Source organism: Pelecanus crispus, chromosome Z (genome assembly GCF_030463565.1).
Source record: "Pelecanus crispus isolate bPelCri1 chromosome Z, bPelCri1.pri, whole genome shotgun sequence".
Classification (NCBI taxonomy): domain Eukaryota; kingdom Metazoa; phylum Chordata; class Aves; order Pelecaniformes; family Pelecanidae; genus Pelecanus; species Pelecanus crispus.
The window spans coordinates 31,072,717-31,090,169 of NC_134676.1; the positions used below are offsets into that span (position 1 = coordinate 31,072,717).

A 17,453-nucleotide genomic window follows, 5' to 3' on the forward strand; every position below is an offset into this window, starting at 1 on the left:
TTAAGGTGGGGTATGAAGTCTTTGTATTACTGGATTTAAAGATAGTGTGCCGTCAAAAACTGCTTTAATGAATGTAGCTTTACAAAGCTGAACAAGATGTCAAGCTGAGTGTGAGGTTCATACAGTACTTGATTAATTCCCTGTGTTTTTAGGTGAAGTTGAGAAAATGGTGTATTTCTATGCCAACCTAGGTAAGCATAATAGTAATTAGACACAGTGAGGGATGCTTATTTGTTAGGTATGCAAAGATGATATTTTTATAATGCTTTGGTTGATATTCTTACAATGCTTTACAGACATAATAAAGTCCACAAGTTATTAAACATAAAATTTCTTTTTAATTACATGTTAAATGTAAAATGTTAAAAAAATGAATTTTCAATTACTTTTTTAAATTGTTAGAATTGCAGAATGAGAAAAAAATGTTTGGCAATTCTGCAGTTACATTCTTAGGATCCAACTGTCTCATAGTAGTTGTGACTCTCACAGATAATCTTTTGATGTACTCATTGCTGTGCTTGCACTTGGATTTCTGCTCACTGAAATCATATGTGATGTTAGGGTACAGATCAAAGATCAGTTGTTTTTTGGTTTGTGTTTTAGGATGACAAGAACGTGCAGTTAGATCCTGCTAACATTATTATGTCAATATGTTTACGGTTGGTTTTCTTTTTTTGCACTAGGTGGAATATGTGATAAAATGTGATATGTCAGCTCTTCAGAAGATCCTGTACCGTCACATGCAAGCCAAGGGAATCCTTCTCACAGATGGTTCTGAAAAAGACAAGAAGGTACAAAAAAAAAGACTAGAACACATAAGAAGCAATGTATTATGATTAAACATGTTAACAATATGATTTCTGTTTTACAAAATTAGTACGTAGACTCTTAGTGCAGGTATCTGTCATGGAAAAAGAAATCTTTATCAGACACGCTTTTGTTTTACAAGACTGCAGCTTGTGGTCTCTATTCACAGGAGAAAGATACTGCTTTTGTTCACTGTAGTTACACCTTTCTGCAAACAGGCAATGTTTGAAAAAACCCAGTATTTCCCTTGGCCGAGTTTAATCCAATAATGTACCTGAGTAATTGTGATTGTAGTAGTGGTGGCTACAGAAGGTTATTTGTCTTCTCTTTCAGAGCTATTAGTTAAATATGTCTTGCTTCAGCCAGCTAGGGCTGTATGCTTGCATTCATACTTGTAAGATCTGTTAATGGCAAAGTTCTTCAAGAGAACAACAGTAGGATTCCAAGTCGTACAGATTTAGACTATGTATTAGTAAACGTTGATTATGCCATCATGGGACTTAATCCAGTTAATATAGAGTAAACAAGTTGCCATTCATCAGGTTATTTGTGTATATACACTTTTCACATTATAATAAATGTGAAATACCTGGAATAGGTACTGCAGAACAGCTGGTGTGTAACAGTTTGTGTTTGCACCCTGTTATGTGTATATTACTGATGCAGTGCAATCACATACTGTCTTCCCACCATCCTTTTGCAGGTTGCATTGGTACAATGGATGACTTTTTTTATTCAGTAACTTATTTTACCATCCTTGTTTGTGTAGTCAGATTGTTTTCTTGCTGGTGCTTATTCAAACTCCGACAAAGCTGGTTCTTGTCATTGGGTATTGACACTCATCTTCATAGTCTGAACACTTTGTAAACATTAATTTCTGTTCCTCTGTTGTATTTTTGATGTAATTTTGTAGTTTGATGTCCTTACGTTTGTCCTACAAATTTCATTTTGTTTCACAGTCTCCTACTTCCTTCCCTTTCTGGTCTTTTTCTTCTCTTTCACCAACTCAGAATCTTCTGTCAGTTTTCCCCTACTTGCTTCTCCACTCAGCTTTTTGCTTAACCAGTTCAAATTGCCTTTGCTGTCTTATGAACACCTCCCTCTCCTTCCCCTCTCCCCAAGGGTCTAAAATTTTTCCTTTCTTGCCACCCTGTCTTAATGAATTTTTTTCTTTAACTGTTTCATGAGGCTTTCTTATCCATGCTACCTGTTGCCAGCAGAAGGAGGTGGTTGTTGAGAATGCTTGGCTTCAGTGATCAAGCAACTGCTGTGTCAGGGAAAAAATCCTGTCTTTCTGCAGCTCTGGCCTGGAACCAGCTCAGACTAGAGAGAATTCTTTAAGCTGGAAAGCTCTAGGAAGTGACTCTTAGAAGAAATATGAACTGCATTTTGGAGCAAATTTGAGAGGATTTTGAAAAAAAAACAAAACCAAGTTTTAGATGTGTCGAGTACCCCCTTCAAACATAAAATCTCTGCTCTAGGTGGAAGTTATGATTTTGCTGTACTTGCCAGGAAAGAGTAGAATATTACTAGCATATAATATGATCAAATAGTGTACTTTTCCTCAGTTTCACTATTGGAAATAGCTAAATTGTTCAGACTAAGATTTCTAAAATAAATCTGAGTTAATCATACAGTAAGCTTGGAATATTGTGGTCACTCTGATTACATTTTCATAAAATTACAACAAAGTAAAGTGGCATCTGAAAACGACAAGTGTTTGGCAATGTTAATATGATATGATGTTCTCAAACTTGTATCGACCAGTTGCAATTAGTTTTTAACCATACAGTGTAGGCTAGCACAACTGACTATTATCTGAAGTCTGGACTCATTCTAAAAAAAGATTCACTGTAGAGTAGGTTTTGAGAATATGTTTTGTTAAACATTGACTCACAAGATTTGGTTATCTCTAGCTCTTTAGCTGCCTGTGGCCCTGTATTTCACTTGGCTTGGAAAAAGAAACGCATATATCTAGTTAACAGATGGGAGGAGATACTGTAGAATTAAAAAGCATCCGCCTAGAATAGCTTCCTGTTAGAAGTTTCAGACGAGTTGGAATGTATGTTTCATAATAAACAGTATAAATAAGCAGTATGCAGGACAGCAAATGCTCTGCTTCCCACTGTGAATACTGCAGGTAGAAATGTTGTGCACTTTGTGGATTACTTCCAGGTCTTCCTTTTTTGTTGCAGAGCATCCTTATGATAGATGAATTTATACAGCAAGACAACTGCAAAGTGGCTTCTGGTTTTTTGTTCATGGGTTTTTTTGTTTATTTTTTTTTAATTAGTGCTATGGTGTTCAGGTTTGGGGTAGAAGTGGTTTTATGTCTGCATTTAAAAATGTCTTTCAAAAGCTTCATTAATAAGCTAAGAAATTAGATTAATCATTTGATTTGCGTTGTTTGTACCCATAGGGAAAAGGTGGGGCAAAAACTCTTATGAACACTATCATGCAATTGAGAAAGATATGCAATCACCCATACATGTTTCAACACATTGAGGTAAGACCGACAGGTTTGATTTTGAGAGTTGTTTTTATTTAGATGGCTAACATAATAGAAAACTGCTGTTGAAGCTTATGTTTGTGGGAGAGGACATCTCTGTCCACATCGTTTGTGCTGAAAAGGACGCATTTGAAAACCACAGTGATTATGGTCCGTTATTTTTAGAAACAAATGGACCAACCACCAGTTTTTTATTGGTAATTTGAAGTCTAGTTTTAAAGCATTTAATCTTGTGGAGGCACTGTCTTTGAAAAATGAAGTTCTTTTTAATTTAAGACATTCCAGAGCAACTTAATCTCTACTTAGACCTAATTTATGATGTAAAGACACTAGTTCAAAATGCCATGTGTAGGATCTTTATAACTAACAGGCTGCTAATCTTTTACAATATCAACCAAAATTGTCCTATTCTATCCACCTTGTTTTTTCAGCAGAAATGTACTATCTTTATAGCATTGCTCATTAGGACCCAAAGTACATAAATATAATGATATATCTGGAAAGACAGAAAGTGCCATAAATATCTGGAATGTAGCTACATTTATGAATAAATAATTAAGTACCTACTGTGATGTATTATCATTGTAGTTTTCACTCTTTTGTTCTCTTGTATGCTAATTAATTAAATTGAGTAATTTGCAAATGGATCTTCCAGTAATTAGTATAAATTAACTATATTCTACTGCACTTGTAATCTGGTAAAATGTATGCTGATGGAAGTTATTTCTGCAAACCGTGAATTTCAAATAGTAGTAGTACAGGAAGACATGAAGCAGAGGACTGTTGCTACAAGGTGGATTCCAAGAGTATGAACATAGTGGTACTCAAACCTCATATATTTAATTTCATTGATAGAAGAATGCATAATTTTGGGTTACTCTGTTGTTTGTAATAATCTGTTTGTTGCTTCTAACTCTGCAGGAGTCCTTCGCTGAACATTTAGGCTACTCAAATGGTGTCATCAACGGGTAACTCTTTCTCTTTTTCCTCCTGTTCATAATGTTGTATTGGAACTAAAGTATCACGTTCTTTTTCTAGAAGGTACATGCTAACAAACTCAAGCAGTTTATAGAAAGGCAGAGGTGGCACAGGGCACATATCTAAAGCAAAATATAACGGTACTAGAAGTGTTATATGAGCTTTTTGTGACCCTCTGTCTCTTTCAGGAGGACAGGTAGAGAAGATTGTAAACTGATGTCTTCCTTTTCCCTTATTTTGAAATAGCTTAGATACCATCTGAAATTCATTGGAATGACTCTTCAGAAATATCAATTGGGATTTTCTTCTTTCTTGTTAATTTTGCCTTCTGCTTTTCCCTCTTTACCATCTTTGTTCCAAATTAGAGTAGCATTTCTTCTGTTATTTGAAATGAAATATTTAAATTTTGTTCTTGGCACTTCTTTGTGCTACTGTCTAGAAATGAATGCTTTCTAAAGGAAAGGTGTGTATCTTCCACCTGACCCACTTCCTGTTCAGGTGTTAATGACAATTCTTTTTTTTTCCTTAACTAGTGTAACAGACTATTTGTCTCCATAACTAGTATATCAGACTACTTGTCTCCTAAAGAGTTTAGTCTTTTGCTGATTACATATGTATGCATATCAGAAGGCCATGTATCTTGTGGACTTAAGTGTACTGTTGCCAATGATAAATCGTGTTCTGAGAGTACTGACTCAAGGTTAGGAAAAAGCTATGTGGAATTTGTTTTTATAAAGCATATCACTGTGATGCTGATTTAGACATCCTGTTTACTTTTATTCATTTTCTCAGCTACAGCTTGAATTTCAGTGCTAAGAGTCTGTTTTGCAATTCATAGCATAGAAGACAGAAGAGCAGCTAATCAAAGCAACTAAACATTGTTCAGGACTACTAAGGTTATATGGCTAAAGAGTATATCCTCTGTCAAACTCCTCCCATTATCTCTGTATATTAGTTCAGATTGGAATATTTCACTTTCATGTGCATAGTAGTTGAGTGGAAAGGGAATTGTTTCTAACACGTGCCTGATGAGTACAACTTACAGCTGCAGTGAATGCCAGTTGAAAGCAGAACTAGCAGGTGAATGTCTTAACTGATAAAATGCTTATCTAGCTGAGGAATAATGTTTGTTTTGATAAATAATGAAACAGAATTGAGTTTCCTAAAGGAAGGTATTCTGTGTGGTTGAAAGTCCACACAGGTTTTGTAATCAAAGAAAAATCCTTTTCAAACAGGAATTCACATGGGTGTTTTATGTTTTTTATTTTAATCTACATAAAAATTTTTTCAAGAGAGGAAAGTGCTATTGGTCATATTTATCTTAGGTAAATTAATCTCTCTGTTATACTCTGACATAATAATGACTAAAAACTTTTCTAAATGTGGGTTCATTCTGGCATTTACTGTGCTTTTTCTCTTCAACAGAGCCGAACTTTATCGGGCCTCAGGGAAGTTTGAGCTACTCGATCGTATTCTACCAAAGTTACGAGCTACTAACCATCGTGTGCTTCTTTTCTGTCAAATGACGTCACTCATGACCATTATGGAAGACTACTTTGCCTTTCGAAATTTCCTTTACCTGCGTCTTGACGGTAAGCTAAATGAAAATAGAAGGATAAATAAGAAGTCAGGAGGTAGCATGCTTCATTAGTCTGGGCGTGAGAGAGCTGGGTTCTGTTCCTAGTGTCTTCCTAGCACACCAGTGCTGTGATGTGACTATACAAAAGCATAAACAGGTTCAAAAAATGATTTGACAAATCCATGAAGGAAGAGTCTGCAAGGGTATTTATCATGAAGTCATGGCAGTAGACCCTTAAGATGCAGCTTCCTAGAATTTTCCCTGTTCTTACAGACAAGGTATTGAGCAAGACGTACTTTTGCCTTTCTTGGTAGAGTTGATCTTAAGTAATTCTCCATCTCCCTGGCTCTGTGACTGTTTCTTTTCCTCTGTTTAACCTCCAAACCATTTGGTCAAGGGATTGTTTTGATGAACAGTCAGGTCTGTTCCTGGAATGCAGATTATGTAGAGGTTTGGTGTTTAGGGGCTGATCTCTTTTTCAAACAAAGTTTAAAATCCAAGCTCCCAATCAGTTACCACTATTTAAGTTGCCTGAAAGTATTGTCCTGGTGAGAGATGATAATGCCAGTGTTTTGCCTAGATTCCTGTAGAATTAATTAATTTGTACCTGTTGATAGTTCGACTGCTGTTCTCCACAGGATAGCTGAATTTCAGTGACAGGTAAAGTAGTACCTGTAACTTTCTTCCTGAATTTCACAAGAAGGTCAGTAGCCTCAATTACTTTATGTGTAGGTATGTTTTATTACCTTTGAATGAAAAGATGGTTTAGAAACATAGTGGGGTAATACTGAAAAGAAAATAACTAAAAATAGGATATCCCATCTGAGGTTTTAACCTGTTTGAAAAAAGTTTCCATTTTGGTCTTTTTCCATGTTGATAATCTCTGCCTCATACTGACCTTCTTAAATATTGATTATTTTTACTTGATATATTTATCTCAGACATTATAATATTACATGGGGCCAGCAGCACTTATCAGAATACCTTTTTAATAGAAAAGCAATGATTTAAGAAAAATACAAAGAATGGCATTAATAAAGTGAGAGTTTAAGGTCCGTTTGAATATTCTTTTTACAGCATTTTAAGTTGACTCCTGCTTTATTTGGAAGAAAAAGTAATGCTGAGAAGTATTCTTGTCCTTTACAAATATTAATGAACATAAACTTGAAACGCTATTATCCTCAAATGTAAAATGCGGTAATAAAACTGAGACACAAATGAGCTGTCTCACTGTGCCACAAGATGTCTTTGTCAAAACTGGCTGAAGAACATAGTACCATGCTAACAAAAGGCTCCTTGCACCTCTGGCCTGCAGGCGTTTTAACGCTTCCAGTCAAGGAAGATGAATTATATTACATTTAAAATGTTTTGGGTTACCTTACACCATGTATTTTAAAATGAATTCTTTTTCATACTAGAATGTCTATGGCAATACACAGTATGGGAAATACAGCTCCTTGTTTTCTTTATGGTTTTGCAAGTAATTCATTAAATTAGTGAGATGAACCCTTTTATTTTCTTTTCCAGTTTTGTGATGACAGATACCTTCCATGCTGGAATGTAATATATATGTAGATTCTGTCCAGCTGTCTTCTCACATAGAATGTTTTCTACCTAAGTCATGTGCTTCTTAAGGGAATGGGTTTCTGTGGGCCAGCAGTTTGGCTGTGTGACTGTGCTGGGTCTGGCTGGGATGAAGTTAACTTTCCTCCTAGCTCCTGTATAGTGCTGTGCTTTTTATTTGTGGCTAGGCAGGGTTGATAACACACCAATGATAACACTCCGGTGTTTTGGCTATTGCTGAGCAGTGCTTGTGCAGTGTCAAGGCTTTCTCTCCAAACTACCCCTCCACCACCAAGGCCAGTAGGCTGCGCGTGAGCTGGGCGCCAGCTGGGACAGCTAACCCAAACTGACCAAGGGGATGTGCTTAGCAATAAAAGCTGAGGGAAAGGAAGAGGATACAGGGACATTCCTCGTTACGGCATTTGTCTTCCCAAGCAATCATTATGGGTGCTGAGGCCCTGCTTTCCCGAAGTGGATGGACATCTGCCTGCTGATGGGAAGTAGTAAATAAATTCCTCTTTTTGCTTTGCTTGCATGCACAGCTTTTGCTTTTATTAAACTGCCTTTATGTCAGCCCAGGAGCTTTTCTATCTTATTTTCTCCCCCTGTACTGTTGAGGAGAGGCAGGGGTGTGTGTTGGGGTGGCATCTAGTGGCCAGCTGGGGTGAACCCACCACAGTAATAGAAATACTCCATCTCCTGTACTTATACACCTGAATAAAAATAGCAGACTTACTTTGGCTTTCAGTTACAGACAGAAGTGTAAAAAAGATAAGACAAACGGTGGACCAGGCTAAGGTGATCCCCACAGACGGTTGTTGAAGTATGTGAAATTCATCCAGTCACCAGAGTGCATAAGGGCTTGGTTTTTACTTAGAACTTTGCTTTTTCACCATGATTGAATTCCTTGCCTGCTTTCCCTCAGCCATTGTACACCATCACCCTCAAGATAGGACATTTTAAGAATTTTCAATCCTTTTGTATTAATTACAACTCTGAAGGCCAACACTGACATTTTGATAAATCTGTATATAAGTAACTTTTAAAAATAATTATATGCTGTTGTGGCCAGAAGGCATTAATCAAAACTGGAGCTCTCTTGCTTGTGTATAGTAGTTTCAGTTGAAATTTATGTGAGTCGTAAAAAGGTATAACAATGTTAGCCAGCATTTTAAAGTTCACTTTTGAAATGTCAAAAGAAAAAAAGAGGTATTTAGAAGTCCACCTCTTACATGGGGTAGCAGTTGACCAAAACATTTGTGGCCAGTGTTTATTCTGTATTATGGAAAACGTGGCAGAGATGGCAAAGAACAAGTGAGCTAAAATTTCCCTTCCACACGTACCTTTAGCAACTGACATTGTATTTATATTATTTCAGTTCACATCTTTGTTACAGGGTATTTTTTTTTATTTCTTTTCAGGCACAACAAAGTCAGAGGATCGAGCTGCTCTGTTGAAGAAGTTCAATGAACCTGGGTCACAGTACTTTATCTTCTTGCTGAGTACACGGGCTGGAGGGCTAGGCTTAAATCTCCAGGCTGCTGACACTGTTATAATCTTCGATAGTGACTGGAATCCTCACCAGGTTATTTTTATTTACTTGTCTTTATGAAATGCACAAAGAATTCATGGTATTTTTTTGGGTTGCTCCTTTAAATTGGGGATATAGGCTGGGGTGAAAGGAATAGAAAGGTAAGTCATAAAATGCTGCTTTGAGAGGAATTAGTGAGGCAAACTGCTACAATCAGGAAATGTTTTGGTTTGAATCAGTGAAGTAATTCTGTGTTTGTATATATTTCTTATCTGAGTCTCAGGGAATCCTCAGAGCTAGGGCCCTTACAGACCTGCCTCATTCATATAACTACTCATTCTTTAACCCTTAGGACATTAATAAGTAACTTCCCATTTTGAGTCTTTGGTAAGTAGGTTGCAATATTTTAGTAAAAGCTGTGCAGAGTGCTGCCTGTCTCAGGAAATTAGTGGCTGTATGAGTGCAGCACTCTTGGCCTGAGACATGGAACTTACACTGTTGGTGTGGGTGGGTAGCAGTAAGTACAGATCACCAGGGAAGAGGATATCAAACCACTTTGGCTTATTTAAAAAAGCCAGAAGAGGTAACTAAAGTCTGTCTTGTCACTTAGTGCCTTTTTTTTTTTTTAAAAGAACATAAGTTAGATATCTCTGGAAGTACATAGCTATGTGTCTATTTTCAGCTATTATGCAAATATATGCAAATCACATCATAGTCAATGGCCACATGTAAAAGTAAGGGAAGTGAGACTAAAAGAGTTTTATATAGAACTTGCAAGGCAGCATTCGCATAGGTGCTATGGTGGCCAATTTTAAGCAAGGCTTAAGAAGCTTGGAGCAATTATATTTAGAGATTTTAAAAGCAGCTCAGAACACACTTAATTCTTTGTATCTTTAGTTCACTTTCACAGACAAGTTTAATGCAGAATACTGTATATTTCAACAGCTGGCTAGCAGTAAATCATTGCAGTATAGTAAAAATTACAGAATATTTTCTGGAGTATTCAATAGGCAGATTGCTAAGTTACAAAATCATAGAATCATTTAGGTTAGAAAAGACCCTTAAGATCATCAAGGCCAACCATAAACCTAATGCTGCCAAGTCCACCACTAAACCATGTCCCTAAGTGCCACATCTACACGTCTTTTAAATACCTCCAGGGATGAGGACTCAAGCACTTTCTGGGCAGCCTGTTCCAATGCTTAATAACCCTTCTGGTGAAGAAATTTTTCCTAATAGCCAATCTAAACCTCCCCTGGTGCAACTTGAGGCCATTTCCTCTCATTCCATTGCTTTTTACCTGGGAGAAGAGACCTACACCCACCTTGCTACAACCTCCTTTCAGGTAGCTGTAGAGAGCGATAAGGTCTCCCCTCAGCCTCCTTTTCAACGCGTGTGGTTTCTCTTCTCTGGCAGATGGTAGTGATTTGTTCATTTTAATCAGCAGTGTGCTAAAAGGAGATAGCTGGGGCAGTGGGGCGGATAACACAGTGTATTTCCAGAAATAAAACCTTCTGTTTCCTCACTTCACTATTTTCCTGTGCTTCTGAGAATGATTATATAAACAAATTCGTATTGTAGCTTCATCTTTAACTGTTAATGCAAACTTCAAAAACACCTTTAGGTTGTAGCAGCAGCAGGGGCATCACATGTAGTGCTTGGGAAGGGAATTGTGGGAGGGAAGAGCTGACAATGGTAGCAAAAGCAAGGTGCTGGACTGAAATAGGCAAACTCATTGCCTGTTTTCTTTTTTTTTTCTCTACATTAAGACATTTCTATGTTGTGAGGTAGCACAAAACTTTGAGGTTAGGTACCCTTCATTATCTGATATGCTGAAGTAGAAACACATCATTTATAGGAATTAGCGGATTTGTCTTTTCCCCAAAGAAAATAGGTAAGATTTTGAATTAATAAAATAAATTCTTTACCTACGACCTGCAGTGTACTTTTTACTTCTTCCATTTCTAAGTACAGTCACCTGACCAAAAAATACTTACGTTGATTCGCAGTCTTGTATATATGAACTTTCAGTCGGGGAGATTGTATTTAAGCTGTTTTAACAGAAATACTGCAAGTTAAAAGCCTATTCAACAGATCAAGTAATTTTTTGTTAACATGTTTAAGAATTAGCTACGGCCTTTAGTAGGTAAGTTTATGTATGGGTTTTTTCCTAGTAATTTTTTTGCTTTCTTTTCCTGCAGTCAAGAGATATTTTACTTTAGGGTTCATTCTGGCTTGGAAAGCCATGACCTTTCAGCCCTTCTCAGTCACTGCACATACTTTCAAGAAGTTTTTGGCGTACTGTATTTACACTGTACAGAGCATGTCCATGTTTTTTCCTTTCAGTTTTCCCCCTACCTGGGTCTGATGAAGTTTTGGGAAAGAAAACAATGAGGAGTGAATCATGTGAATTGTGGTGGTCTGTCATTTGAGTACTTCCCTTTTTATACCAGAAGGAATTCAGCATTGTAATGTCCTTTAAGCAGACAATGATTTCTGTAGCACACTTAACAGTATAGATCACTCTCTGTGTTCTTTGCCTAATAGGACTTGCAGGCCCAAGATAGAGCTCACCGAATTGGTCAGCAGAACGAAGTTCGAGTCCTGCGACTGTGCACTGTGAACAGTGTGGAAGAGAAGATCCTTGCTGCTGCAAAGTATAAGCTGAATGTAGATCAAAAAGTTATTCAGGCTGGAATGTTTGATCAGAAATCTTCAAGCCATGAAAGGAGAGCCTTTCTACAGGCTATATTGGAGCATGAAGAAGAAAATGAGGTAAGTTAGTTAGAAATAATCAGTGAGAGGATGTTTCAGGAAGTACTGAGTCATTTTTTTCATCAGGTACAAAGATTGTCATCTCCTTTGACATTAGAAATGTCATCATATTCTTACCATCCAGTCAAAGAAACAACTTCATTTTTCTTTTTTTTTTGGTCACAGTAATAGGTTATAATGTGATGGCTATGATGTAATGGTTATGATTAAATCTTAGTGTAGAATTAGGCATTGTAACTTAAACCCATTCCACCCTTTCATAATTTTGGCAAAAAAATTGTATTCAAAGAAAGATTTTTTCAAAAAATTCATAAAACAGTTCCTAAATCCAGTTTGTATGTTAAACTAGGTAATCTGATTTTCAGACATGGTGAGCAGCTAGCACTACCTAGGTTCAATCATGAAAGACCCTGCTTACTGTGCTTCTTTTGGATCCTGGGTAAGAGTTAAGATCTGCTTTGATGTGCTTAGGGCTTAGGGCAAGCCAACAAAATAACTGGTTCTTTCTGGTCCTGTGTCCAACCTGGACTTCTGGTTACCACTTCCTCTTCAAGAAACAATTAGCTGTTTAAAAACAGCTATCAAGTCTTTCCTTGTAATAGTGGGAAGTGAAGTTATAGAATCACTGGCTGTATGTCCCTGTCTTGTCAGTGTGTTCTTCTCTGGAATTGTGACTGTGGAATGGTGAGCTCCTTCTTTTGCCTGTCACTGCAGACTCTTCTCTTAATGTGAACAAAATTCAGAGTTTGGATGAAAGCCACATTTGGGAGGGAGTATATAAATGTATCAATTATACTGAAGACACACAAAAAAATCATATTCTGCAATGACCTTTTCCCACCTCGAATATATCCTGTACTGGTTAAAGACGCAGAGATTTCAAGCCTAATTTTGCCTATTAGTATGCCTTCTATGTCTGAATATGGTGCCCACTGAAAGAAAAGCAGATTCTATAGTTGGTGTTTCACTGGCAGCCTTCATTATGTGGTGTAAAGTTTCAAAGACCAAGGAAGGAGTTTACTTCTTCAATAATTCAACCTTTTGTGTAAACTCTTTGTCTTGCTATGCACTTAAAAAAAGCTAGTACATCACTAAGATAGAATTTTTTATTGTTGTTTTAGTATTTTTCATAGGAAATGAAAGAAGAGTGACAAACAGTTTTATCAGTAATTGTGTTTTATTTAGGGTGTGAATGCAGAAATGGGATGATGTATATGTACCATTTTTGATTAAGTAAAACTGCAGTTCTCAAGCAGCCAACAACATCTATATGAGTAGGTAGATGAACTTGAAACCAATAGAAATTTTCAGTAAGCCTGTGGTTTTGTTTTAAAAATTGACATAATTTTGTTATGTTTTCGAAGCCCTAGAAAATATTTTTCTGAAAATGTTTCAAAAGTCAGGACTGTAGTTCAGGCCTACTTGACATGTCTTATTTCATAGATGACTTCAGAGCAATCTGCTTCTTGTGTGTTGTTCAAATACACTTAATTGGCTGTCCTGAAGCAAGCACAGATTTAGCTAAGGTTTGCTTGCCATAACCAAGCATCAGTCTTTAAAACAAGCGTTGGTATTGCAGCCTGTCTCCTAAGAGTCAGACTGAAGCTGAAGCTTTCGAGTAAAATTTCTTTGTGAACAGAGACTATGCAAAACTTTGCCCAAACACTGAAACTGCTGAGGGAGTAAGAGGGATTGAATTTGCACCAGCCTGCATTGGTCAGCCATTGTTTCTTCATGGCAACAGCACTGGAAACAAAATTTGAGTATGGAATGAGAGATTGACAAGAAAGAGTGAATTTCTCAGTTAAAAGTTATTAATGTCCAAACAACTTTGACTTGCAAATATGGACAAGCACATCTAATGAAGAGATTGTTTAGTGACCGCCTAGTTAAATATTCCCATGCTAAGCATGCTTTAAACTTGCATTTCAAAACTTTTTGCACTCATATGTAGAGCACCATATTCTATTTGTACTTTTTTAGTAGTTTTCATAAATTCCACATCAAAAGTCCCCTTATTTTTTTTTCTTTCTTCTTTCCTCTCCTTTTTGTTCTGTTTTTTCTTTTAGCAGTATTAGATAAAGCAAAGAGGTAATTTCTGTGTATTTAGAAAGATGTATTAGAATAATAGGAATGTATGACAGGTGATTGTTCATGGAGGTATTTTTTGTTGATGCTGGCGTTTATAAATTTTTCTTCTGTCAAGCCTCCCTGGTTGGCAACAGGATTATTCCGACTAACCACAGATGATGTGGACACTGTTGTTACAGCTTCTACTTTGGCATCCCTTATTTTTTTCAGGTCACATCTATTTGAGATGATAGGAAGCAAGTGACATTTTCATGAGGGTCGCATTCTTCACTGATCATAGAATCATAGAATCGTTTGGGTTGAAAAGACCTTTAAGATCATCCAGTCCAACCATTAACCTAACATTACCAAGTCCACCACTAAACCAGTTAAGGGTAGAGTAGCAACCCCACACCTCCTGATCATAAAAGAGGGATCTGTACTCTTTTTTTCTCTGTGTGTGTAACTATGTTACTTCCTTTTCTTGAACGTTGAAGGAGCACTGACTAGAAGTGAGAGAAACTAGCTTTCTCCCAGGTGCTTTTTGATGTTTTAGGCTATATGTACATGAAGGTACAGAGGTGTTCATTGGGAATTGCATTAAGAACTGTATTTTTTTCTGAGGTGTAGAAATCTTGCCAGCGGAGGGAAAATAAGATGTGTGGGTATAGGTAAAGGCCTTTTCTGTTTATTTCTGGAAAAAAAGAAAGCTACAGAATGTTAGTTTTTTGGGTGCTATATGCAGCATTCTATACTCCCATTTCACTGAGTACAAAACATGAGTTTTTATGAAAAATTCTAGGTGTGCAGCATACATGGATTCAGTAAGCCCTATGCAGGAACCACTCTGTAGTTTTATTGTTTCAATTGACCTGTTGTTAGATTTGAAATGCCATGTTTTCATGTCATGCTTTCAAAATAATTCAAGGAGGGAAACTGAACATTGTGGACGCCGATTGTGTTAAAATGGTTATTATAGCTGTTCAGCTTTAACATTTTTACTTGAATTCTACAGTTCTGAATTGTTTTTCCAAGGACTGTTTCTGTTTTTATGAAATAATTAATTTTGTCTGAAGTCAGACATTCACATCTCAATTTGTGAGATAATGGTCAAGAGAAAGAGGGAGTCAGCAAGGTTTTTTCCGAGTATAATGACCTTTCTTTTTTTTTTTTTATTTAACCAGGACCTTTTCATTCTCCTTGCTTTGACAGCAAAGACCTCATAATGCAGAATGGTATTTCTGAGGGAGTACTGTAGAACAGCAGAACGGAAATGCATATATTTTAACTGAAGCACTAACTGTGCTTCTGACCCAGGAAAACCACAACCCAAAATTTCCTGGTTGCGTATTTGCTCATTTCCTCATTCTCAGTTTATGAAGTTGGTAATAAGCCCCAGTCTTCTCTCTAATTACGTCTATTTTGCGTTACTTCTGAATTGCTGAACACTTGAAAAGTTTTAGTTTCATTTTGAGTGTTTCACACGTGTCGTGACAGTAGGGTCAGTGCAACACTGACCTGATGGAGGCTGTTACTTCCAGTTGCATGTAGCTTCTTTCTAATACCTTTATCCATCTGTGTAACCAGGAGGAAGATGAAGTTCCTGATGATGAGACTCTGAATCAGATGATTGCTCGACGTGAGGAGGAATTTGATCTCTTTATGGTAAGGATGATATGATCATAAGTAGAATATCTTTAGTGTTTTTAACAGAGGCCTTAACCTTTTGTCATTCAAATTTTGGAAAACTTTGTTGGAGGAATGGGCTTTATTTGCTTGCATTGTTTATCTGAGGAAAGAAGGGTAGTCTACTTAAATAGAGAATTCCTCGCATGACAGAAGGACTTCAGAGATCCTTGCAGACCATATAGTGGAAAAGTGCCCATCTGCAGGAAGAGTCTGGCATGACCTGAGAAATTTACAGTGCAAAACTGATAGTCGCAGTTTGGCTTGCTAATTCTACAACACACTTTTATTTTTCAACATTTCTTCCAACTTTTGGGCTATGATATTGGCAAGCAGAACTACAGGAGCTTAACAAGGTAGTAAATTAGTAAACTGATAGTGCTGTTTTCTTTGTGGTTAGCTGGCGTTTGCTGATGGTTTTGTCAAGGTCCCAGTTAGCTGCATCTCTGCTGTTAAAACTGTTGAACAGTTATTGAAGTAGAGGTAGTGACAGTGATTCAAATGCAAGCAACTAATTTTTATTAGTACTTCCCTTTTTGTTAGTGCTGCTACAACACTGATGGAATAATTACTAAAATGTCAGTGTAAGCATGGCTCTTGCCTTTGAGTGTGTGTACAGTGTGAGGATTGCTGGAGGATCTTTGAGAGTTACTGACAGAGCAACAGGAGAATGCTTATGTACTGAAGGTAAAGTGCAGTCCCCTCTAAATTCTACAGAAGCTGCAAGGTGGACATCTTCTGCTCAAGGAGTCGTCTGTAAAACTTCACTGTTACGCGAGTGTGTGGGGGCCCTTTTTACATAAGTGACAGTTGTTCAAGTGCACGGTTGGCAAAGGCTGTATTCCCCACATGGCCATGCCTTTTGTCATTGCTGGCTTGCCAGTCCTTTTGTGCTAAGTTTCATTTAATGTTGTCTCCAAAGAACTGAAACCCCTGAAGCTAGGCTGCACAGAAAATGAGTGCTTACAGACACCTGTCTTTTTAAACTTTCCTTCAGTGATTGCGGTGTAAGGAGATTTACATGACAGAAATCAAGAGGTTGCCATTTGATCCAAAACTCAAAACGAATAATTTGAGCCAGATTATTGACTGAAGTTACGCTGAGTTCTGTGAAAGTGGATTTGCTGCTGGAAGAAGCTTCTCAGTACTTATCCTTCAGACCCAGAAGGAAAGAACTAATCCATGGATTAAAAATAGCTGATCAATTTATGTCTGCTTGGAGGAAATTTCTACAACTTCATCTTTTTGGATTAAGTTTGAAGGCTGTTAAGAGCAATTCAGTAGAACAGTTGAGGGGCCTACAGTGAAGACAGTTTTAGCGCTGTGTGGGCTCAATTTATGTTTTTCATATTAATTTACAGGAAAGTTTTTAGGAGAGAGTAAAGAGTTTGTAGTAGGTAATAAAAATTTGAAGATGCAAAGTTAACATGCTTTGAAAGCCAGGTGTTTGAAAATAGTTAAGATAGAAACAGTGAAGTTAAAGAATAATGGCTAAGAAATAATTTTAATTGTTAATAGAGAATTTGGTTTTCATTTTAGTAAAATATTTAATTATAAAACAAAAGTCTGAAAAACAAGTTTGGCAGTCAGGTTTGTTTGTCTTTTTTTTATCAATGTTTTAGGTCTTACATAGTCAGATAAAGAGCACAAAGATAGGTTTGTATTCTCCTTACCTCAGTGATGCCTGTGCCGCCTCATTCCCTGTGTTAAGGTTGTGCAGATATAATCAGAAGTCAGCAAACTGCAATATCCAAGAAAAATGTGTTTTGATTTGTTCATTTAACTAGGCTTAGAGGTATAAAAGCATGTATTTTGCTTACTTAAAGTGAGCAGTTCCAAAACAATAGGCAGGAGAGCAGATTGGTTCCTTCAGAAGCTGTTCTGTGGCCACTTTTCAGGTTAGAAGCATTCTTTGGCATAGATCCCGAGATGTAGCTGTAGAGCTAAATACACTG

At 37.0% G+C, this 17,453-nt stretch overlaps 1 protein-coding gene across 4 annotated transcripts in view; it reads left to right on the forward strand.

The window, feature by feature from the left end:
* Positions 1–17,453, forward strand: part of SMARCA2 (SWI/SNF related BAF chromatin remodeling complex subunit ATPase 2) — a 132,158-nt gene that overhangs the window by 69,509 nt on the left and 45,196 nt on the right. For 3 of the 4 annotated variants that reach the window (XM_075727216.1, XM_075727217.1, XM_075727218.1), the window contains 7 exons: positions 684–791; positions 3,227–3,313; positions 4,238–4,284; positions 5,720–5,886; positions 8,858–9,021; positions 11,515–11,742; positions 15,400–15,477. In XM_075727216.1, coding sequence (XP_075583331.1) covers positions 684–791; positions 3,227–3,313; positions 4,238–4,284; positions 5,720–5,886; positions 8,858–9,021; positions 11,515–11,742; positions 15,400–15,477 — 879 coding nt within the window. Of the gene's footprint in view, positions 1–683; positions 792–3,226; positions 3,314–4,237; positions 4,285–5,317; positions 5,375–5,719; positions 5,887–8,857; positions 9,022–11,514; positions 11,743–15,399; positions 15,478–17,453 lie in introns of those variants that run through there. The other variant, XM_075727219.1, reaches the window with a different exon arrangement.